This window comes from Rhinolophus ferrumequinum, chromosome X, assembly GCF_004115265.2.
Source record: "Rhinolophus ferrumequinum isolate MPI-CBG mRhiFer1 chromosome X, mRhiFer1_v1.p, whole genome shotgun sequence".
In the NCBI taxonomy this organism is placed as follows: domain Eukaryota; kingdom Metazoa; phylum Chordata; class Mammalia; order Chiroptera; family Rhinolophidae; genus Rhinolophus; species Rhinolophus ferrumequinum.
This window is the reverse complement of record NC_046284.1, coordinates 86,854,477-86,879,264: the sequence shown is the minus strand read 5'-3', so window position 1 is coordinate 86,879,264 and position 24,788 is coordinate 86,854,477. Positions and strand designations below refer to the sequence as shown.

General features: G+C 39.2%; 1 protein-coding gene across 7 annotated transcripts in view; it reads left to right on the top strand.

The window, feature by feature from the left end:
- JADE3 (jade family PHD finger 3) overlaps window positions 1–24,788 on the top strand; it is a 142,638-nt gene that overhangs the window by 59,744 nt on the left and 58,106 nt on the right. For 4 of the 7 annotated variants that reach the window (XM_033105531.1, XM_033105512.1, XM_033105521.1 and 1 more), the window contains 2 exons: window positions 17,132–17,188; window positions 17,964–18,043. The exons of 1 other annotated variant lie outside the window; for it this stretch is intronic. In XM_033105531.1, coding sequence (XP_032961422.1) covers window positions 17,143–17,188; window positions 17,964–18,043 — 126 coding nt within the window. In that variant the 5' untranslated portion in view covers window positions 17,132–17,142. Of the gene's footprint in view, window positions 1–4,016; window positions 4,042–17,131; window positions 17,189–17,963; window positions 18,044–24,788 lie in introns of those variants that run through there. 2 more of the 7 variants (XM_033105541.1, XM_033105549.1) reach the window with 2 other exon arrangements.

Sequence of the window (24,788 nt, the reverse complement as noted above, 5' to 3'; positions counted from 1 at the left end):
TGATTGGGTGGAGGGTAAATTTGAAGGTAACAATATCAAGAGTCCTAAGACCAGTTAGGAAGCTGCTGTTGGAGTCTCGGTTTCGGGAGATTGTTAGGTCCCAAATGGGAAATGAAAGCTAAAATGAGATAGGAATATCGATGTAAGAAGATAATTTCAGATGTTACCTTGGCAGAATTTGATGACTAATTGGATATTCCAGGGTGAGAGAAAGAAAAGTGTTTAGACATTTTTCTAGATTTTGTGACTGCATAGAGGGGTGTATCCACTGAGACCTGGAGAAAGAGAAGATAGTGTGGCCTTGGTATTGATCAGCCTTCAGGTGGATGTGTCGGTGGACAGAGGGTTTTAGATTCTCTCTCTCTCTCTCTCTCTCTCTCTCTCTCTCTCTCTCTCTCCCCCCCCCATCACCCCCCTCTGTTCTGGGGGTCACAAACATGTGGTGTAGTATGGAAACACCATCATTTACATGATGGTTAGAGGAAGAAAAGGATATTAGGCGCCAACACCGGGAACCCAGAAAAACCTTTGGAAACCAAGGCAGTTTTTTCAAGAGGGATGGTCAGAGGTGATGAGCATGTTAAATTCAGCATACAGATACCTAGAGAGGAGGGGTGGGAAATATGCAGAGACATGACCTTTTCCACAACTCTGGTGTGGTACAGGCCAGTTGAGGAGGGACTGAGAGGAACAAAGGGAAGACTACTTTGTAAGGAGTTTGCAAGAGAAGGGGAAGAAAGAAATTAGGTATTAAACAGAGCAAAATGATAGTTTGGGGTCAACAGATAGTTTGGGGATAAAGGTAGGGAGAGATTTGAACCTGTTCACAGATACAAATCTAGTATAGAGTCAGAATTAGGAAGGTAAAAAGGCAGATTTTTTTTTTCTGTTCATGGAAAATTATTTCTTCATTTAGAGCTGTCTAAAAGTTGGAATGGATTGCCTTGTTAGATAATGAGCTCCCGGTCACTGTCAGGTAAGTAGAGGTTAGCTGTTTTCTGCTTGATTGTGTAGAAAGATATATTGGTGACTGTCTTGGGGTGTTTTCGTCTCTGTTCAAGTCTCACCAGTTTGCCCGAAGTTGTTTTAAGCATCATAAACGAATGAATTATTCTGTGGGCCTGCCTTGCCTGGTAGCTCTCCATAATCAAATCAATGGACCAAGTAAATTTATGTGCCTTTGATCTTGAAGGATGAAATTAAACTGCAGGTTCTCAGATAAGAAAATATTGAGGCTAGGAAAGTTTCATCGCTGTGACAATCAACCCTGGTCTGAGCTCATGGTCAGTATTTTTGACAAGGTAGCCACTTTCCACACACAGCAACAATGAGTCTTTATTTCATTTTTTTTAATGAAATTCATTGGGGTGACATTGGTTATTAAAATTATATAGGTTTCAAGTATGCAGTTCTATAATACATCATCTGTATATTGTATTGTGTATTCACCACCCTATTTCAAATTTTTGAGAGTTTTGTCTTTGTCCACCATGCTTGTAAAACACTCTTACTCGGAATAATTAAAATAGCACTGAGATGATGGGAGAAATACAGAAAAAACTGTTTGCTCGACTCTGTGGTTCATATTTCTATATGGATGCATTTAGTTTACACAGAAGTTCGGTTTTCTCGTGCCAGGAGGAGATAATTCGTTTCTATCTGTTCTCTAGTCCTCATTTTAGATCTTCTAGAGATCCCTTCGGCTAGCATTTAAAACAGTTCAGGGGTAACCTTTTGCTGTTTTGTCTCAAATGACTACTTGTCTGTATCCAAACCTGGCTTCCTGGGGTACTGAAGCATGAACAGCATAAATGACTGAACTCAACTAATTCTCAGAAAGCCACATTTTAGTCAGTACTTTCCAACTTTCTCACCATCATTTCTTTTACAGAACAAGTGGTATAACTAATTAGAATTTTATTCCTTCTCAGGTTATACATTTTCAATTCTCTGTTTAACCTTTTGAAAATGCTAATAAGCAGTAAAAAGAACTAAAACTCACACAGGGAAAGTAGAAAATGCAAGTATATGGGAATAACAGTTCCTTGTCCCCAAAGAAAAACCAGGAGCACCAGGTGTGATGAATATTTATCTTTAAAGGAAAAATCGCTGCCTTCTTGTTACCAACTGACTTGCCTTCCTATGGCCCACAGTTAAGGCGGTCAGCCTCCCAGTTGCCCAGGCCTGTAAGTGTTGCCTGTTTCCTTGATGTGAGCGAGTGCAGTAAGCGAACAATTCCCAAGTCCACAGGCTGATTCTTTTCCTTCTCAATTTAGTACTTTCCAGATATGTTAGGAACATGAATAAAGTGCCCTTTTGATCATATGCTTACTTTTTTAGCAGTTAATTATTTTGAGATAATTTTTTTTATTTTGAAATAGCAGATTTGGAGAGAATGTATCTAAATTTAGAGAGAAGTTGCAAAAATAGTACAGAGAGCAAACTTCCTGTTCCAGACAAGATGGAGTAGACACATTTTACTCTATTCCAATTAAATATAATGCTGTGGGTAGCTTAAAAGTAAATGGGTGGGGAAAGATACGCCATACAAATGCCAATCAAAAGAAAGCTGGAATGGTTATACTAACATCAGATAAATTAGACTTTAGAGCAAAGAAAATGATCAGGGACAAAGAGGAGCACTACAGAATGATTGAAAGGGTCAGTCCAACCAGAAGACACAGCAGTCTTAACTGTGTATGCACCAAATAACAGTTTTAAAGTACATGACGTAAAACTCACCATAACTGAATTGAGAAGTAAACAAATCTACAATTACAGTTGGGAACTTCAGTGCCCCTCTTTCGGGAATTGATAGAACCAGTAGACAGAAAATTAGCAAGGCTACAGAAGAAATCCACCAATCAACCAGATCGAATTGACATAGAATGCTTCACTTGACAACAGTATAATATATTTACTTTTCAAGTACACATGTAACATTCACCAAGATAGGCTATATATCCTAGGTCATAAACCTCAACAAATATAAAAGAATTGAAATCATAACAGAGTATATTCTCTGATCAAATGGAATCAAACTCGAAATCAAAAGTGTACTGCAGGAAAATCTCCAAACTCTTGGAAATTAAACAACACGCATATCATTAATCCATGGATCGATCCGGAAGTTTCTAGGGAAATAAAAAGTACATTGCCCTGAATGAAAATGAAAATACAGCCTTACAAAACTCGTAGGATATTACAAAATCGGCGCCGAGTGGGAAATTTATAGCACTAAATGCTTATGTGAGGGATAGATGAAAGGGCTCAAATGAATAATCTAAGCTTTCACCTCAAGAAAATAAAAAAAAAGACTAAAATAAACCCAAAGCAAGCTGGAGGAAGGAAATAATCGCGAGAAGTTAATGTAAAAGAAAACAAAAGCAATACAGAAAAACGATGAATCCAAAAGCTGGTTCTTTGAAAAGAGAGATTCTAACTTAATTGGTAATGGGTGCAGTTTGGGCATTGAGATTTTTGTAAGCTCCCCCAGATGATTCCAATATGTAATGACGATTGAGAACCTCTGCTGGGGAGGCCAGATACATTTTCTTGGCTTTTAACCTATGTTGGCACTTATGGCCCAGCCCCTTTCATTTTTCCTGAAGAAAATCTGTAGCCATTTTCTTCTCCCTCACTTTTGGTTGCCCTCAGAGTCAAGACTGACTCTTTGCCCTTGTATATTCCTCTTTGCCCTTGTATATTCCGAGTCCGGCTGCTCCTTTGCCGGGGGCATGCTGTGACCTTAGGTGAGCATTTAACAGCACCCCCCACACTTCACACCCACACCACCTTGATTGATTTTGGGATTAACTGAAACCCTCCTCTGATTGGTGTGTCACACGCCATTGGTTACCAGTTCTAGGCTGTGATCACCCAAGCTTTGGTGACAGTGTGTCTAGAGCACCTGGTCCTGTGGCCCTGGCTCTGAGGAGCAGTAGAAAGGACTTGGTTTCTCAGTTCTGGTGGCCAGTGCGATGCCTGCACTCTGTTAGCGCAGTAGGAACAGCTGACGTGTGGTGGATTTGAACTTTCTCAGTAAGTTTGGGATTGTTGCTGTTTGTTTGACCTTATATGTGAGGCTTTCATGCCTGCTGTTATCCCTGAAACCTAGGATAAAGGTTATTTTTTCTCCTAATAAAAGCGGACGATCATTTAAAATCAGGTAGATGTTATTGTAAATGTATCGGGTACATGTGAGTAAATGTTTCAATGTGGACGCCACTCACAGCAGCAGATAAGAAATGATCATTTTAAAATTTTGAGTTTCTATCTGGAGAAAGAATTGTGTTGTATAGTAAAAGCTATTCTTGTTGATTTATTAGGTTGGTGCAAAAGTAATTGCGGTTTGAAAGGTGAATTGCACAAACTGCAGTCTCTTTTGCACCAACCTAATACTTTATTCTTAAGAGGCCTTATTTGCGCATGTTATTTTATCATAAAAGGATTTATGTTTTCTACATGTCTCTCTATTTTAAAGATGCCAAGCCTACTTATTTATCTGGATGGTTGAAATTATTGAATAGATGTACATAAATTAAAAAGAAAATGTACTGCTAATTTTTAAAAAGTTATTGGAACTGGGGCCTTTTTCCTTAAAAGGCATAGAACAGATTTTAATTTAGAAAGGGCTAGGGCCATTAAAATCTGTCAAGATAATATCACAAAATAGGCCACCCAGGCTGAAACCTTCCAGTAAGGTCTGTGTCAGCCAAGCAGTGGGCTGAGAGGTGGGGAAGGAAGGGATGATGTCAGGAGAGTGATAATTCAATTGTATGCTTCCTATTTTCAATATTCTTTCTGTCATTAAAGGAAAGGTTTCTTACAGTTTAAACCAGAGGTTGACAAGCTATGTATGGCCTGTGAACCAAATCTAGCCTGCCACCTGTTTTCTGTATGGCCTTTGAGCTAAGAATGGTTTTTACATTTTTAAATGGTTGAAAAATGAAGAGTAATCTTTCATGATGTTAAAATTTATATGAAATTAAAATTTCAGTATAATAAAGTTTTATTGGAACACAGCCATGCTCATTTGTTGTTCTGTTTATGGCTGCTTTCATGCTACAATAGCTGATCTGAATAATTGCAACAGAGACCATATGGCCCACAAAGCCAAAAATATTTGCTATCTGGTCTTTTACAGAAAAAGTTTGTCAAACCCTGATTGAAATTCATTTCCCAACCTGGCCTTCCCATGTAGGAGGATTTCTCCTCAGGGGGTTTGAAATTCCCAAATAATGTGTTAACAAGTCTGTCTATTAAAGTGGGTGAGCCTGCTTCCTGGCAGCAGGCATTAACTGTGGTTGACCTAGAAATACTTGTCTGAGCGGCAGGAACCTACCAAGATAAATTCTTCTTTTCTTCTTTTTTCTTAAGTGCTTTTTGAGGGCTTTGGAAAAGAGTTGAGCTCCACACTCTTCATCTCGTCACAGGGAGCTGATGAGTCACATGATATGTCTTAATTTTTTAAAATAAACTTTAAAATGACTGAGATGGAGGTATTCTTTTAGAAAGTACAAAAAAGTCCATTCCAACTTCTGGTAGCTCTTCTTTTGTAAAGGTAAAGATTGGTCGGGGGTGAGGAGAAGCAGTAAAATACGTACCATATGTTCTTTTTCTTCTGATTTTTTTGTTTACTCAGTCTCTAGATAGATATTTATGGCTTCAGTCACTGGACTACTGAGATGTGGAAGAGATGAAAGATATTTGAGGCAAACAGGCTCGAAGGGAAGTTTTGTTTTCACAATAATGAAGAAGTGATAGATTGTTTTGTAGAGAGGGGAGAATCCTGAATTAAAAGCATAGGCAGTGAACTCAGATGGTCTCAGTGTGGAGAGGGTTAGTATTCTCTACCCCAAAGCAGGGGGAATCAGCCCAAGAAGCACATTTATAGTATCTATGGTTTCTGGGAGCTTTTTTGCCCACATGGCAGGAATTAACTCTTAAGGACATAAGAAGTGTGCTGCTCCGGTCTGACCATTGGACTAAGTCAAGCGTCTGTCACTGTTCATGGCTCTGAAGGATAGTTTCCTATCCTTCAGAGCTGGACTTTAAGATGCTTCTTTACTTAAGGATTACTTCCAGATACCATCATGGATTTATCCTTGCTGATTTTATCTCAGTCCTTCTTGAACCTGTTTACATTTCCATTCTATTCCACTTCTTGAGCTGATGAGTTCTCTAAGTTTCCTAAGCTTTGCTCAAAGTCCTGCTTTCTTTTTGATAAAATTGCCTTTAGGTTTCAGGGAATGGCCCTTTGTTACTTTAACTTTGTGATTGGATGAATAAACTCAAGTCAATCATTTCTATATTCTTGACTCTTACTGATGTCTGCTTCTTTCTTTTAGAGCAAGATTTCTCAACCTTGACAGTATTAACCTTTTGTTTGGACCAGATAAGTGTGTAGTAAGGGACTGTCGTGTGCGTCATAGGATGTTTACCAGCGTCCCTGGCCTCTACCCCCCAGATGCCCCCTTCCCAGTTGTGAGAACCAACAAAGTCTCCAGATAGTGCCATGTGTCCCCTGGGCTACAAAGTTGCCTTCAGTTGCCTTCAGTTGGGAACCACTGCTTTTTTTTGGGGGGGAGGGTCTTCTCCAGACTGCAACGTTTTGTGCTTTTTGGATTACCTTTATAATATGGAGGCTTCTCTAACCGATTGATTGTATTGTACTCTTCTGGATTTTTTTCAGCTCTCGTGAATGCCCATCTTGGATGACGTTAGTAGCTACTTTTATAGTTTTAATTTTTCAGATCAGCTGCACCATTTGTGTGTGATGTGGGAGACAGATACTTCAAAATCTTAGAAGTATTTTTTTCTAGTTATAAATGACCTCTGTGTGTACTATAAAACTGTGGAGGATGGGAAAAATTAAAGAATGTTTTTATCACCCAGAAATTCATCGCTTCAATGTTACTAATGTACCTGATGTTAATTAACTGGTCTGTGGCCTTCATCTGTTTTTCTGTATATTTTATTTCATAGATGTAACATTGCTACATAACCAATTTTTATAATGTTTTTTGCACTTAACATTTAAACAGATGTTTCTCTGTATACCACGTTTAAATGATTAAATGAAAGACCATAAAATTAATATACTTTAATTATTCCTCTTTTGTTTGATAGCTAGGTTTCATTTATTACTTTTATTATGGAGTTCTAATGGACATTTTTGTTCATAAATCATTTTCTATGTTTTGGATTTATTCTCAAAGACGAATGCTGGAAGTAGAATTCCTGGGTCAAAGTGTGTAAATATGTTTGAAGTAGAGCCTTAAATTATTTTTAAGCTGCTGCATGGCCCCACAGAGAGCAGTGAATAGGGGCTCTTGCAGTGACCACACGTTTCAGAAGTGCGTCTCAAGGGTGTATGGAAGGAAAGGAAAGGGCTGTGTTGGAGTTAATCACTTTTCCTTTCCTGTCTGCTCTTCTGTGGGAGTATTAATGGGGAGTCAAGTAGCCACCAAACCACAGGCTTAGATTCCAGTCCCAAATAATCCCATTGGGTTGACTTCCAGACAGTGCTCCTTTAACCGGGAGATTCACTTAAGGAAGGCGTTTACTTTATACATTTGTATTTTGCCTGGTTTAGTCACTGCTAAAGTAAATCTGCCTGCTATAATCAGTTTGGTTGAGATTATAGTAGGAATAAGATCTGAAAACAGCCATCAAAAATTACTGTTGCCAGGGGTGCAAAGTGAGGGCTGGTGCAAATTTCAGTTCTGCCAAAACAAAGGAATACTCATTGTGGGAGGTAAGGAAGAAGAGAATAGCTTTATAAAGCCTGTACCCTGAATAGAGAACTAGTAAATAAACAGCTGAATAATAATATCCAAATGGCACATCAGGTAGTTACTCCAAGATTGCCCTGTACTTTGTTATGGTTTTGCGTAACAAAACATTTTATTCTAAAGTACTTTTGAAAATGTACCACTTAATGAAGATTCACATGTCATCTTAAGTAGGGGTGCCTAGAAGCAGAACCTGAGGCAGTATTTGAACGGACATGATTTATTGAGGGAGTGCTCTCAGGAGAAACCTACAAGGGAGTAAGGCAAGAGGGTAGGGAGGAGATGGAGCTAAAGTCAGGAGATGGGCTTAGGGAAGTCTAGCCTTAGCCTGTTTGGGTTGCGGGGGGTGTAGGACAATGATTGGCTGCTGGCTTCCCCTGGGAGAGAGAGACAGGGAGAGTCTAGTATAATCTCCCTGGCAGGATGCCAGCTCTTGGGGAGGGGGACAGCTGTGAGCCGTTAGCAGCCAACGGGCAGCAGCTGGGAGAGGGTATGCTGGTTAGGTGCAGGGGACCTATGTGGGGCGCAGCAGGATCTGTTACTCTTTTGCGAGTTTACTTTGTGCAGAACGCTGCTAAGACATGGAAGTAAGAGATGAATGTGCTCTAGTCCCTACTTGCAAGAAGTTTGTGGTCTAGTGGCCAGGCTGACCATGTAAAGAAACTTGATAGTGCAAGTCAGGTGCTTTTTACACGGACAGAAGCATGTGCAGAGACTTGGGTAGAAAGCATGAGAGGGAATGGTGGTGTGAGCGGGTTCTCTAGGGAGCTTCATTGAGGAGAAGCCCGCAAATTGGTAGGATGGGGTTGGGGGGAAATGGGCTAGCCCAAGGTAAACAGGGAGGGAACTGTAGACAGAGGGAAGAGGCCGGCAAGTATGAGACAAGATGATGTTCATGAAATCACATGGGGCGGAGCATGTGCAGGAGGCAGGGAAGCAGCCGCTGATGAGGCGTGACAGATTGGAGCCAGGACACTGTGGGCCTGGAAGGTCAGGCAGAGGAGGCTGGGCTGAGGAGAGGCAACATTCCTGCTGGCAGCCACCCCCAACAGCCTGCCTCGGGGCTCAGGGCCAACTTGGAGCGCTGATTCCCGGTATACCTGCCGGCTCTGCCCTCTGGTGGCCATGTGGCTCTAAGCACGTCACTTAAACGTTTCTGAGCCCCAGTTTCCTTATCTGTAAAATGGCTGGTAATGATATTTATAGGACTGTTGTTGTGATTAGAAATAATAAATAGAATATTTATTTATAATAATTTAGAATATAATAATTTAGAATAGAAATATAGAATATGTATATGTTGTGAATAGAAATAATAAAGCCAGATCTAAATTTACCATCATAGAATCACTGCTGGTGTTTACTGTTCTTTGTCTTTTTCCCACAGTAACTAAAACAGCAGTGCTGTCACAAAAACGAACAGACAGATGAATGGACTATAACAGCCCAGACCCCAAAATTTGCTTGTTTTGTTTTCTTTTCTAAAAATCATTAGCATCCCAGTTTCTTATTTCCCAGGACTGGTGTTACTGGTGTTAAATAATCTGTTTCCTAGGTTCTTTATCGACAATACAAGATTTCTATCTCCATCTATAATGAAAAGTGATTGTTATTATAATAGTTTTAAAAACGCCAAATTTTGCAGATTCTTAAAAATCTGCACCTCCCTCAGTCATGAACACTTGGTAACTCACTTAAAGAACAGAATATTATAGAAAATGGAAGCACTATTTTAGCCAAAGCTCATAAGACCAGAACTTCAGATAAGATGGAGTATCTATCTCACCAGAAGTCTTGGGTTTCTCACTTGAGACTCAGGGAAGTGAGAAGAGGGTCCATGCTCCGCTGGCTTTCTTCACTGAGAGTTTTTGGAGAATAAAAGTATTTCCTCTATGGCATTTGCTCCCTTCAGTCCTGGTATGAGTTAGCCACATGGAGATTATGTTTAGCAGACACAGAATTTTTCTGTTGCTAGTCCTCTTAACTTTCCCTAAAACTTTCTCATTAGCAAAATGTTACAATAATTTAAAAGCTTTTAAAGCTTTATTGAGGTCTAATTTACATACTGTAAAATTCATTTTGAGTATATAGTTCACTGGGTTTTAGTATATTTACAGGGTTTTGCAACCATCACTACTATTCCAGTTTAGAACATTTCTGTCACCCCAATGAAATTGACTTGCTATCAGTTCACATTCCCTCTCCTAACCTAAGGCAAGCACTAATCTACTTCCTGTGTTTTATAGATATGCCTACTCTGGACATTTCGTATAAATGGAATCATACAAAAAGTGGTCTCGTGTTTATGACTTCTTTGACTAAGCATAATGTTTTTGCGAAGTTTTTAAATATGTTTTACATTTGTTTTACATGTTGTAACACGCATCAGTACTTTGTTCCTTTTTTTATTGCTGAGTAGTATTCTGTGGTGTGGATGTACCACATATTGTTTTGCAGTTCACCTGCTGAAAGACATCTGGGTTTTTTCCAGTTTTTGGCTATTAAGAATAAAGTTTCTATAAACATTTGTGTATAGGTTTTTGTGTGAACATAAATTATCATTTCTTTGGGATGAATGCCCAGGAGTACAATTGTGGTTGCATGTTTAATTTTTAAAGAAATGGCCAGTTTTTTTTCTAAAATAGCTGTACCATTTTACATTCCCTCTAGCAATGTCTGAGCGATATAGTTTCTTCACATCTTCTCCACCATTGGAATTTTCATGTGTTTATTTGCCGTTTGTATTGCTTTTTGATGAAATGTCTGTTCTTTGCCCATTTTCAATTGAATCATTTGTTTCCTTACTGCTGAATTTTGAGAGTTCTTTACATATTCTGGATACAAATCCATTGTTGGATATGTGATTTGTAAATATTTTGTCTTGTTCTGTAGCTTTTTAAAAATATCTTCTTAACAGACTCTTTTGCAGAACATGGTTTTCATTTTGATGACGGTGAATTTTTCTTTGACAAATCATGCTTTCAGTGTCAAGTCTAAGAACTCTTTGCTTAGCCCTACATCCTGAAGATTTCCTCCTATGTTTTCTCAAAGTTTTACGTTTAAGTCCGCGATCCATTTTGAATTAACTTTTGTATGAGGTGTGAGACTTAGGTTGAGGTTCTTTGTTGTTTTTTGTGTTTTTTTGTTTGTTTGGTTTTTGGTATTGCTCCACTACTATTGTTGAAAAGGCTCTTTCCTCCATGGAATTACTTTTCTACCTTTGTTAAAAATCTGTTGGGCGTATTTGTGTGGGAGTATACTCACTTTTAATAATATAGAAATATATTAGGTTGTGGTAGGCAGAATAAGATGTCTATACTGTGATCCCTGGAACCTATGACTATGTTAGGTTACATGGCAAAGGAGAATTAGGGTTGCTAATCAGCTAGCGTTAAAATAGGGACATTCTGGATTATCCGGGTGAGCCTGATATAATCGCAAGGGTCCTTAAAAGTGGAAGAGGGGAGGCAGAAGGGCCTGAGAACGAGATGTGATGATAGAAGCAGGGTCAGAGAGATACTGTGATGGCTTTGAAGGCTGAGGATGATGGCCAGGATCCAAGGAACGTGAGTAGCCTCTAGAACATGGAAAGGCAAGAAAATGGATTCTCTCCTAGAGCCTCCAGAAAGGAACACAGCCCTGCCCATATCTTGATTTTAGCCCAGTAATACCTGTATCAGACTTATGACCCACTGAGCTGTAAGATAATAAATTTGTGTAGTTTTAAGCCACTGACTTTGTGGTAACTTGTTACTGCAGCAATAAGACATTAATAAATAGATATTTTAGTAAAAGCTGCCATTGATAATAGGATTTTAGATGTTTGGGCGCACGATTTATCTGGGAAGTTTACATATATGGAACATCCCAATGATATCAGACAAATGAAGTTCCACTCTAGGTATATTTGTGCATTCATTAGGGAATAATTAGAAATATATATTTTATTTTTGTTTAAATTTCTACATTCATTGCGACTTTAAATTATACCTTACTTTTTGATGGTGTTAGTGTTGTTTTTGTTTGCATTTCAGAAGAGTGTTTGAATGTCTTAAGTTTTGCACAAGGGAGCCAAATGTAGCCCCCAAAATTTATGTGATGGGAGGTTAACATTTTATTTAAAGAACTGTTCTTCATTTTGCAATGTACACAAATATTGAATCACTATGTTGTGCACCTGAAACTGATATAGTGTTATATGTCAATTTTATCTCAATTTTTAAAAAAGAAATATTCAATTGACTTTAACAGTAGGACAAATAGAACTTTGATTAATGATTTTGATACTTGTGCTGAACCTGTTAGTTTTTTAATAGTTTATCGAGATATAATTTACATACCATACAGTTCACCCATTTAAAGCATACAATTCCATGATTCTTAATATTAATATATTAATAGTGAATACTACGTGCAAACATTGCTGCAGAATACTTTGAATATCTTAACTCACTGCTTTCTGACTTCCATTGTTCCTGATGAGAAGTTAGCTGTTAATCTTATTGGGGTCCAATTATAAGTGAGGAGTCACTTTTCCCTTGCTACTTTCAAGATTTTCTCCTCTGGCTTTCAGCAGTTTTACCTTAATGTATCTGTGGATTTCTTTACAGGTGGTGGTGGTGGTGGTGGTGGTGGTGGTATAAACTACTTGGAGTTTGTCAAGCTTCCTGGGTGTACAAATTAATGTTTTTCAGTAAATTTGGAAAGTTTTCATCCATTATTTTCTTCAAATATTTTTTTTTCTGCTCCTTTCTCTCCTCTCCTTCTGGTACTCCCATTACATTACTTGTATATGTTGATGCACTTAATGGTGTCCTACATTTCTGTAAAGCTTTGTTCATTTTTCTTCATCTTCTTCCTCTCTGTTCTTTTGCTTGCATACTCTATATTGATCTATTTCAAGTTCACTAATTCTTCTGCCAGTTAAAATCTGTTGGACCTCTTTAGTGAATTTTTCAGTTTAGTTACTGTACTTTTCAATGCCAGAATTACCATTTGGTTCTTTTTTATACTTTCTATCTCTTTATTTATATTTTTACCTTTCCTTTTTAAATGTTGTTAAATTTATTGGGGTGACATTGAATAATAAAATTATATAGGTTCCAAGTGTACAATTTTATAGGACATCATATGTCTATTGCATTACGTGTTCACCACCCAAAGTCAAAGCTCCTTTCGTCACAATATATTTGACCCCCTTTTCTACCTCCCCCACCCCTCCTTTCCAAACTCTGGTAACCACCATATTGTTGTCTGTCACTATGAGTTTTTGTTTGTTTGTTTGTCTTGTTTGTTCATTTTATATCCCACATAGGAGTGAAATCATGTTTATTCACTTTCTCTGCCTGACTTTGCTTAGCATGATAATCTCAGGATCCATCCATGTTGTCGCAAATGGCAGTATTTCATCTTTTCTTATGGCTGAGTAGTATTTCATTGTATATATGTACCACATTTTCTTTATCCAATCATCTATGGAAGGGCAGTTCGGTTGTTTCCATGTCTTGGCCACCATGAATAATGCTGCCGTGAGCATAGGGGTACATATATCTTTATGAATAAATGTTTTCAAATTTTGGGGGTACATACCCAGAAGAGAGATTTGCTGGATCATGTGGTAACTATTCTTAATTTTTTGAGGAAGCTCCATACTGTTTTCCAGAGTGGCTGTACTAATTTACATTCCTACCAGCAGAGTATGAGGGTTCCTTTTTTTCCACAACCTCTCCCACAGTTACTATTACTCCTCTTGTTGATGATAGCCGTCCTAACAGGTAGGAGGTGGTATCTCATTGTGGTTTTGATTTGCATTTCCCTAACAGCTAGTGAAGTTGAGCACCTTCTCATATGTCTGTTGGACATTTGTATGTCTTGGGAGAAGTGTCTGTTCATGTCCTCTACCCATTTTTTAATTGGATTGTTTGGTTTTTTTGTTGTTGAGTTGTATGAGTTGTTTATATATTTTGGATATTAACCCCTTATTGGAGGTGTTGTTTGCAGATGTCTTCTCCCAGTTTGCTTCCTTGCCTGTTTGTTTTGTTGCTATTCTTTTGCTGTGCAGAAGCTTTTTAGTTTGATACAGTCCCATTCATTTATTTTTGCTTTTACTTCCCCCTTGCCTTTGAGGTCAAATTCATAAAATCCTCTGTAAGACCAACGTCCATAAGTTTAGTACCTATGTCTTCTAGGTATTTTATTGTTTCAGGTCTTATATTTAGGTCTTTGATCCATTTTGAGTTAATTTTTGTGTATGGGGACAAATAGCATCTAGTTTCATTCTTTTGCACGTGGCTTTCCAATTCTCCCAGGACCATTTATTGAAGAGGCTGTCTTTTCTCCATTGTATGTTTTTGGCTGCTTTGTTGAAAATTATTTGCCCATATACTATATGTGTGTTTATTTCTAATTCTCAATTCTATTTCATTGGTCTGTGTGTCTTTTCCTGCCAATACTATGCTGTTTTGATTATTGTCACTTTGTAGTATAAATTGAAGTCAGGGAGTGTGATACCTCTGGCCTTGTTCTTTTTCTTAGGATTGCTTTTGCTATTCGGGGTCTTTTGTTGTTCCAAACAAATCTGATGATTTTTTTTATTCTATTTCTTTAAAAAATGCCATTGGGATTTTGATGGGGATTGCATTAAATCTGTATATTGCTTTGGGTAATACGGCCATTTTAACTATGTTGATTCTTCCAATCCATGCGCACGGAATGTCTTTCCATTTCTTTGTGTCTTCTTCAATTTCTTTTAAAAATGTCTTACAGTTTTCAGCATATAGGTCTTTCACATCCTTGGTTAAGTTTATTCCTAGGTATTTTATTCTTTTTGCTGCAATTGCAAAAGGAATTGTTTTTTGTATTTCTTTTTCTGAGATTTCATTGTTAGTATATAGGAACGCAATGGATTTCCTTACCCTTTACTTCTTTTTTCTTTTTTAATTTATTGGGGTGGCAATTGTTAGTAAAGTTACATAGATTTCAGGTGTACAATTCTGTATCACATCCCTTTACTTCTTTAGCCATGGTTTTCTTTAGTTCTCTGAATATATTGATATGGCTAATTTAAAGATTGCCTATTAAATCTGACATCTGGTTGCCCTCACGGGCAGTTTCTGTCATTTTTTGCTAGTGTATATGTCATACTTTCCTATTTCTTTGCATATCTCATAATTTTTTTGTTGGAAACTGGACATTTTAGATAGTAAAATGTAGCAACTCTGGGTACTGGCACCCCCACCCCAGGCTCTTTATTGTTATTTATTTACTTTAGTGACTCACTGGATTATTTTATTGAAGTCTATTTCTCCCCCCTTCTCCCTATAGTGTGAAGTCTTGATGCTGCTTTTTAGGGGTGCAGCCTTTGGTATGCCCAGAGTCATTCTGGGATGATAGTGGTTCTGGTGGGGCTCTCTTTCCCTGACCACAGTGGAGCTAGCTATTAAGCCCCACTAATTGCTGGCTGCTCTGTTGTTTTTAATAATGCCCTGGGGCCTAAATTGCTCCAGCAAACTGATCCAATCAAATTAGGGCTCCTTTGAAGGGATAGTTCCTGAGATCAGTATTTGAAATTTCTTCTGACCCCGGAATGCTTCCTCCCAGCTCTCTCATCCCCTGGTTCTCTCCAGCATGCCAGCCAGCCTAGGCGTGAACAACCTCTCCAAGCTCTGTTGCAAAGGAAGTCAGTTCCATTGGAGGAGATTTGGAGCCCTCTATTCTATAGCCTGCTTCTCCTGCTAGGGAAAACCTCCGAGCCGAGCCGCAGCTCTAGCACAGGGGGTGGGGACAGTGATGTGTTTCTCTCTGAGTCACAGCCCCAGGTCTCCTAGGGTTTCCTCTCCTGAGGTAGAACCCCCATTGTGTGAGCAGGGTAGTTGGGGCCTCCGAGTTCTTGGTGACACCACACCCGAGGCATAGCTTCCATCCCAGGAGCAGGGGCCACCTGGAAGAAGAGAGCACCCCACCTCTTAGCCACCCTTGTGTGGAACTTAGCCTCAGCAACAGGTAGCTGGGGGCAGGATGAGAAACGCTGACGCCTGCCCCTAACAGGAACCAAGCCTTGCAGCTGGAAGCTGGGAGAGAGGTAGCTCTGTGTTCTCCACTACACCAGTCTCCTGTGACACCTGTGCTGGGAGCCAGGGGTGCAGGGAGGGAGTCTACGTTCAGATACTACCGAGTCTTACCCTACTTACTGAGTTTTAGGAGGTCTCCTTCAATAAATGCTTCTTCATTTGCCGTATGCCCTTAGGACCATTTCCAGAGATTTTAAATGAAGGGGTGTTTGTTTTCATGCAGCTCTTCACATTGTCATACCAGGAGTGGAACTCTCTTAGCTTTTTAACATACAGTTTTGTTTCTGAATCTCCTAATTGTTCACAGTGGCCTTGTGCTTGGATTTTTATGTCCTTTGAAGATTGTGAGTGGCGTGAAGGCAGCAGCCCTGACCTTTATCCTCATGAGTGCCCCCATAGCATTCTGTGTCCTCTGGCACAGAACAGAATGGCGGTGACTGCCTGTATCACTCTGTCTTTTCTCGTTTATATCTGCAGCACTTCCTTTGTGACTTGAATTGTTTAGCTGTGTCTTCCTTTTTTTCCTACACTCTAGTGCTGGTGTATTCCCAGAAAGGGGGTGCCTCTGTCACTGGCCACACCCACAAGGAAGGACACTTGAACCATTTGAAGTTTTAGTCAAAAGCATTATGTCTCTTGACAATATAGGAGCTTTCTATAGCATTCCTTGCAGTGTATATATAGGTATAATTTTAAATTCGGCTAGTGGTTTTGGGAATGGGTCCAGGGATAAAGTGAGAAAGAGGGAGAAAGGGCAGGCAGAAAAGCAGTGTGTGGTTCTGCTCTTAAAGGTGGGACATGCCTCACGAGTTCTTTCTTCAGCCAACCACATCTCATGCCTTTCAACCTTGGCCCTTGACAGCTCTGCCTTGGCTACCGCTTTTTTCTTTCCTGCTCGTCCCTTGTTGGGGATCCCGAGCTGGTGACAGCCCCGTGGCTGCCCTCCTTTGCTTGGGTGGACATCGATCATGTGGCCATGTTTGAGGCTACAGCCCGTCCTGTCCCCTTCATCCTCTGTTGCGTGGGCTACCTCCTAAGGCTCATGTGTAGCTTCGCCCAGTCTTTGACACTCTCAGTGTTGGAGAATTTGATAATACTCTTCTCCCATCTCTCTAGGCCATTTGAGAATATTCTTGACAGAAATCATTTGATTTGTGTGAGTGGCCTGCTGCTCCTTCTTGGGATCTGTAGGAAAGCGTTGACTGTCCTCTGGGATGGGTGTGCGTGCGTGTTGACTGTTTCATTCAGTGTTGTTCTCTTTCCCAGGATGCTCCAGAATGAAACGGCATAGAACTCTGAGCAGCAGTGACAGTTCAGATGAGAGTGAGTAGAACCAGCCAACAGCTGGTAACCTCTGTATCTATACTCCTTGAGGATTTCTTCTTTGACTTGAGGACACGCTGTTTCGTACTTCCTTCAATGGTTAAAAAATAATGTTTTTAGGAAGGAAAGCTTTGGGTACCATTTTTCTTATTCATTTAAATTTCATTAGAAATAGACAAGTTAGGTGGGAGAATTGGTTTTATGTGGCATATAGCATTTTGTTTTTCACTTTTCATTTACTTAAACAACAAATGCCAAAACTAATAATGATTTAACACTGCTTTTCTAGAGAGGAAGAAAAGTACAAGAGCATAAATTGTAGGCCCTACAATTCTAATTGTAGCTCAGGTACTAAATGTTTGACTGGATGAATCATCATTTGTAAAAGGCAACAACCTTATTAACGATAGCATTTGTGGAAGTGTTGAAGGATACACAGATTACTGGTTCTACATTTTTAGTTTCCAGTTGCTTTTGCAGATACTTTTTCTCCAGGTGGAGCATGAATCATATTATTCCAAAATGTTATGAGGTATGATTACACCAAATCAAATCTCCTCAGGATTAGCATTGTTGAAGCTTTTACACGCAGAGGGGTCACCTATAAATGTCATTAAACTACATTATGAGGCTTTCTTGGTTGTAATTTAACTTTCTTCAGTGGTATGAGATCACTGTGTTCTTCTCCATCATATCTTTCATATTCTCTTGGATGACATTTAGTTATATTAGCAGGTAATAAGTCTCAGTATTTTTTTCTAATTATCTTTTGCAGGTCCTTCCACTTCCTTTACCTCAGCCTCAATGTATAGGAGCAAGTCAAAAATTCAAAATGAACACAAGAAATCTGCTGAGGTGAGATCAGATATTCAATTTTTAGACTTGAAAAAAAATAGACAGTTGCCTTCTGCGTACATACCTACAATACCCAGATCTTGGAGATGTAAGGAATAAACTACGTGCCAACGGATAGGCTTGTTTTCTGATTAGTTTATTTTTTTAAGTAAGATTCCTTTTTCTTTTCCCTTTGGGAAAACAGTAATCTTCACACTGTGATTTCATTTTGGCGATGACACTTAAGTGCCTAGCTTTAGAATATAAAGCTTCCCCTTAGCCAAGAAGTCAAAGGGAGGCAGACTTGGGGAATTGGGAAGGACCCATACATCTGTCCTACGATTAGAAAGAGCTAAGTTGGTAGGTGGGAGGCAGTGCAAGAAGGGATAGGTGAGGATTTGCGGATGGAGAAGGGAAGGACCAGTTTGCAGATCTGGGCTGTGGTGGTTCCTCACAACCGTCGGCACTGCCAGCCCAGGAAGAATGTGGCACTCCCGGTGAGGCCACTCATCTTCTGCCCAGAGGGCAGCAAAGTGCCAGAGTTGCACTTGTACTTGGTAATGATTCCATGGATCCTACAGACTTTCCTCTGTGATAATTAAATGAGAAATTGCCCTGTGTATCTTCACTTCTGCTATGAGTACACTTCCTTGGCTGAAAAGGAAAAGAGAGTATAGTAGTTAACTCTTGCTGCATTACACATCATCACAAAAATAGTGGCTTAAAGCAGTACACGAGTATTATCTCAGTTTCTGTGGATCAGGAATCTGGGCACACTATGACTAGGTTCTCTTTTCAGGGTCTTCCAAGGCTGCAGTCAGTATACTAGGTGGGCTGTGTTCTCATCTGGAGGTTTGACTAGCGAAGAATTGGCTTCCAAGCTCATTCAAGTTGTTGGCAGAATTCATCTCCTTGCAGCTGTAGGACTGTGGTCCCTGCTTTTTTGCTGGCTTTGGTGGAGGTCCACCCTCTGCTCCTGGAGGCTACTTGTCGTCCCTTGCCATGTGGCTGGCCTTCTCCATAGCTCCTCTCAAAATATGGCAGCTTACTTTTTCAAAGCCAGCAAGCGGAGAATGTTTTGCTCCAGCCTGCTAAGACTGAGTCTTACATTACATAATCATGGGAGCGACATCCCATCACGTTTGCCGTAGTCTACTGGTTAGAAGCAAGTCACAGGTTCTACCTGCCGCCACACAAGGTGTGTGTGGGGGGGTCATTGCTTTAGAATGTCAGCCAAAGAGAACATTTCTCCTATTTTCAGAGGTCACTTTCCATGTCCGCACTTTGCCAGGGATCTTTCTGGGCTGAGTAGAATATCAGTGAATTTATATGTGTCTGTGTCATACAGAAAAACTTATGGAATAAAATGCACATAAACAGGAGCAGAACAAATTTCCCATCTATCCTAAGGAGGCTTTGACTACATAATGGTGAAAAAGAAAGAAACCTTGCTGCTTTTCCATTTAGGACAGCTGGTCCTAGAATAGAAAGTGACTCAAAAGCTTTAGACCTTAAGGCCTGCTGCCTCCAGTGCAGTGAGAATAGCAGTCTTTTGTTGTGAGGGATAGGGCACCTGAGCTACTGGAAGCAATTGTTTTCCTTTATATTTCACATTCTGTTATAAAAGAGAGACCCTGATATTGTAGGACAAAGCTAGCCTTGGCATTAGAAGAGATTGATTCCATTTTACTCTGGCTTATTTCATCTCTCTGAAATAATTTGTTTTGTTATCATAACATGGACATTATCACACCTACCTCTCATAGCTACCATTTATTTGATATTTTATGTGCCAAGACCTTTATATTAGATCATATGATTGTTTCCCAAAGTTAAGCAATTGTAAGAATCTCCTTGGATGCTTCCTTCATTTAAAACTGTATTTAATAGCTTAATTGTATATCAGTATGGACTCATGCGTATTTATACCTTGGTTTATAATCCAATACCACATATTTTGTTGTTTGCTATAATTGTTCCATAAATTAGTGAAGTCATCTCTATTATTTTTCTCTTTTCAATTCCATTGATTTCTGATCTTTATTATTTTAGTCCTTTTTGCTTTAGGTTTATTTTGTTCTTTTTCTAAATTCTTGAGGGTGGGTACTTAGGCTATTTCAGACTTTTCCTCTTTTCTAATATAAGAATTTTAGTGCTATAAAGTTTTCTTTAAATACTTTTTTGATTTTGATATGTTTATTTTATTCTAGTTTGGTATATTTTTTATTTCTCTTGAGACTTCCTCTTTGACCCATGGATTATTCAGAAGTGTGTTTATTAGTTTCCAAGCATTTGGAGACTTTCCTGCTACCTCTCCGTTACTGATTTCTCGTTTGAGTCCATTTTTGTCGGAGAACATAGGCTGTATGATTTCAGTTCTTTTACGTTTGTCAAGGTTTTGTTTCATAGCCCACAATATGGTTTATCTTGGTATGTGTTTCATGGGCACTTGAAATGAATGTGTTTTCTGCTGTTGTTGGGTCCTATTGGTTGATGGTGTTCCTCTATATCCTTGATGATTTTTTCTGCCTCATAGTTTTATCAATTGTTTAGAAAGAGCTGTAGAAGTCTCCAGCTGTACTTGTGGATTTGTCCATTTCTCCTTTCAGTTCTATCAGTTTTTGCCTTACATATTTTGAAGCTCTCTTGTTAGGTATATACATATTTAGGGTTGCTATATCTTCTTGGTAAATTTCTTATCATGTATTGCCCCTCTGTCTTTGGTAATTTTGTTTGCTCTGATGTCTGCACTATCTAATATTAATATAGTTTCTGGCTTTCTTTTTGATTCGTGTTTGTGTGGTATATTTTTTCCATCTTTTTACTTTCAATCTATATATATGATATTTGAAATGAATTTTTTGTAGATAATATATAGTTGGGTCATTTTTCAGTCCACTCTTACAATCTCTTTTAACTGGCATATTTAAACCATTTATATTTAAATTTTGGTATTATTTGGTTTAAATATACCATTTTATTGTTTGTTTTCTATTTGTTCTCTGGGTTTTGTGTTTTTTTTTTTGTTCCCCTCTGATTCATCTTCTGTCTTCCTGTGGATTACTTGAACATTTAAAAAACAAATTCCGTGGTGATTTTTCTATAGTGATTTTGAGTGTGTATCTTTGTGGCAATTTTTAAAATTGCCACAACCCATAAAAGGGTTATGTATGCAACCCTTTACATACATAACTTACCAGTCTACTGCTCTCTGCATTTTACCACTTCAAGTGAAATACAGAAACTCTTAACACCATTTAGGTTCATTTACCCACCCCCCACCTTTATTATATAATCGTCTTAAATATTTTCTGTACATACATTGAGAACTACTTTAGACAATGCACTATTTGCTTCAACCATCAAACATTATTTGCAAAACTCAAGAGGAAGATAGTCTATTATGTTTACCCATATTTTTACTCTCTTGTTCTTCCTTTATTCCTGATGTTCCAACTTTCCTTTTGTTCATTTCCTTTCTGTTTGAAGAATTCCCTTACACACAATGCGATACATAGATGATGTTTTGTAGAAATGTACATTTGAAACCTATATAATTTTACTAACCAGTGTTACCCCCAATAAATTAAATTAATCAATCAGTCAATCAGTTTCCCTTTAGCCATTCTTTTAGGGTGCGTCTGCTGGTGACAAATTCTTTCAGTTTTCCTTCATTTGAGAACATCTTGGTTTTACCGCCATTCCTGAAGGATATTTTCACTTGAGATAGAATTCTGATTTGACGACACTTTTCTTTTAGCACTACTGGCCTCCATGGTTTCTAATGAGAAGTCTGCTGTCACTCAGATAGTTGCTCCCCTGTAGGTAATCAGTCATTTCTTTTCCAGTTGCTTTTAAGATTTGTCTTTGTTTTTAGTTTTCCAAAGTTAGATTATGATGTGCCTGGGCATGAATTTCTTTTGTTTTATCCTCTTTGGAGTTTGATCAGCTTCCTGAAGCTAGGTTTATATCATATGCAAAGTTTGGGACATTTTCAGCAATTATTTCTTCAACTATTTTTTCAGCTCCACCTTCTTCTATCTCCTTCTCTTCTTGGGACTTCAATTGCTTGAATGTTAAATCTTTTGTTTTTTTACCATCGGTCCCTTAGACTCTTACCTTTTTTTTTTTTTTTTAATTCAGTATATATTCTTTCTGCTGATCAGGTTGGGTAATTTCTCTTGTTCCCTTATTCTTTATTCTGCTAATTCTATTTTTCTGTTGAGCCTATTCCCTGAGTTTATTTCAGTCATTGTGTTATTCCATTTCAAATTTCCCATTTGGTTATTTTTTTATGTCCTCTATATCTTTGCTGAAACTTTCTTTTTTTTTTTAATTAAAGTTTATTGGGGTGACAATTGTTAGTAACTTTCAATCTTCTTGTTTCAGAAAAGTGTTAGTAATTGCTCATTGAAGCATTTTTATGATGGCTGCTTTGAAATCCTTGTCAGATAATTCCAACATCTGTGTCATCTCAGTGTTAGTGTCTGTTGTCGCCTCTCACTCCCGATTCTTAGTGTGATGAGTGACTTTTCCATTGTGTCCTGGCCTTTTTTGGTAGTATGTAATCAGACACTAAGTCTTATTTAAATCTGTTGTATCGGGCTTCCGTAATAAATGGGCCAGTGGGGAGGAGGGGCTCTGACTCCTTACCACCAGTTGCAAAGTTCCTAGGCTCCCCATCCTCATTCTGTTATCTTGCTAGGAAGATAGTTCTATCATCTGTCTGGGAAGGGGCAGGAGTGACTCATTACTCTCCTTAGTACTTGGTGGGGGGGTGGAAATCCCTACCTCGCTGCCTCCCTGATACCCGGAGGAGTGGTGGTGGTAAAGGGTACCTCATTGCTGATGGCCTAGCACCCGGGCTGTCTACCTAATCCCTGCTGATCCCACACTGAGGAGTGGGGGGCACCTTGTTATTACTGGGTGGGAGTGGACATCAAGGCCTGTCAGGTGATGTCCACTGACACTGCAGTAATCTCCCTAAAAACAACAACAACAAAACCATTTTAAACATCTTTCTTGAAATATGATTCTCACCCCAGGCAATTTATCCATTTAAAGTGTATAATTCATTGGGTTTTAGTATATTCAGAGAAGTGTTTAACCGTTACCACAATCTAAATGTAGAACATTTTCATCACCCCAGAAAGAAACTCCCTACCCATTAGCAGTTACTCCCCAATTACCCTACTCCCAGCCCCTGCCAACTGCTAATCTAATTTCTATCTCTATGGATTTGCCTGTTGTGGACATTTCATAGCAATGGAATCATACAGTATATAGCCTTTTGTGTCTGGCTTCTTTCACTTAGCATAACATTTTCGAGGTTCATTCATGTTTTAGAATATTTCAGTACTTCATCTTTTTATGACCGAATGATATTCTATTGTATGGATATATCACATTTTGTTTATCCATTCATTAGTTGATGGACAGTTGGATTGTCTCCATTTTTGTAGTATTATGAATAATGCTGCTGTGAACATTGAGGTACAAGTTTTTATGTAGACTTTTGTTCAGTTGTCAGAGTGTCACCTAGGAATGGAATATAGTAAAGGAGTCATATGGTAACTCTCTTTAGCCATTTGAGGAAATGCCAAATTTGTTTTAAAGAGGCTTCATCAGTTTCTACTCCCACCAGCAGCAGTGTATGAGGGTGTAAAATTTGTTGTTGCTGTGGGTACCAGAGACTTCAAATTCTTCTAGTGGCCTTGTTTTGGTTTCCTCTCTTGGCTTAGTCTTCCCTTTGTGCTTGTCCTGAGAGAGAGTCTGTCCTTTGCAGCTATCCCAGCTGTAAGCCACTGTTATTACCACCGGGGGCTTTAGCGTGGTGGTAGGGCATGGGGGGGCGGGCAGTGTTCTCTCATCTTCTGATGCCATCTCAGTCTTTGGAGTGCATAGTGGTCCTACATCTGTGATGCGGTGAGATGGGGGAGGCGGACTTAAAGGGTAGAGCTTTTTTGCCCCTGCCCCCTATTCCGCTATCTGTCCCCCTATTCCGCTATCTGTCCGCAGCAAGTATATGCTGGCATTCTCAGTCTGTATCCTTGAGCTTCTCCCGCCTGTAGATCAAGGCTTTTGTCCCCCTTAGATAACACAGGGAGGCTGAGGCCGGATGCTTTTCCTTTCTCCCAACACTAGTGAAATTATATCAGTGCCCTCACTTGATAGCCTTCCCCTGGAGATGAAGCCTTTTGTTCAGTAAGGGAGTCAGGACACTGAGCCCCGGGGACCCAGACAGCACCACTGGGGGGGCTTTTCTCCAGCTTTCCCCCCATCTTCCATGAGAGAGCCAAGTTGGAGTCCTGGAGAAAAAGCTTATGAGAGGGTGGGAACCCTGTGTGACTACAATCCCCAGGAACTTCGTACTCTCGCAGCAGTCCACACGTGGCCCCAGCAATTCATCAGAATTTGTAGTGTAGTATTGGTATTGTGGCTTCTGCACCAGGTGAGCAAATGCTCCTCCTGTCCAGTGTCTCCCCGCAGGCGTTCCTGTCCCTCTTTGAGTTGGCCATTCGTCCTGTGACTCATTTCTCTTAACGGATTCACACAAAAATCGTTAATTTTCTGCCTGTCCTGCCCTTTTCCTTCTTGTAAGGATGGGAGTTTCTTCTTTCTGACCCTCTACAGTCTGAGATGAAGCCTTGTTTTTTTACAGGGAGTTAGTCATTGAAACGCAATATAAATGATCATTTTTTTTCTGGGGTTTACTTAGCTGCCTTAATCGATTGGGTTTTTTTGGTGTTTTTTTTTTTTTTTATGT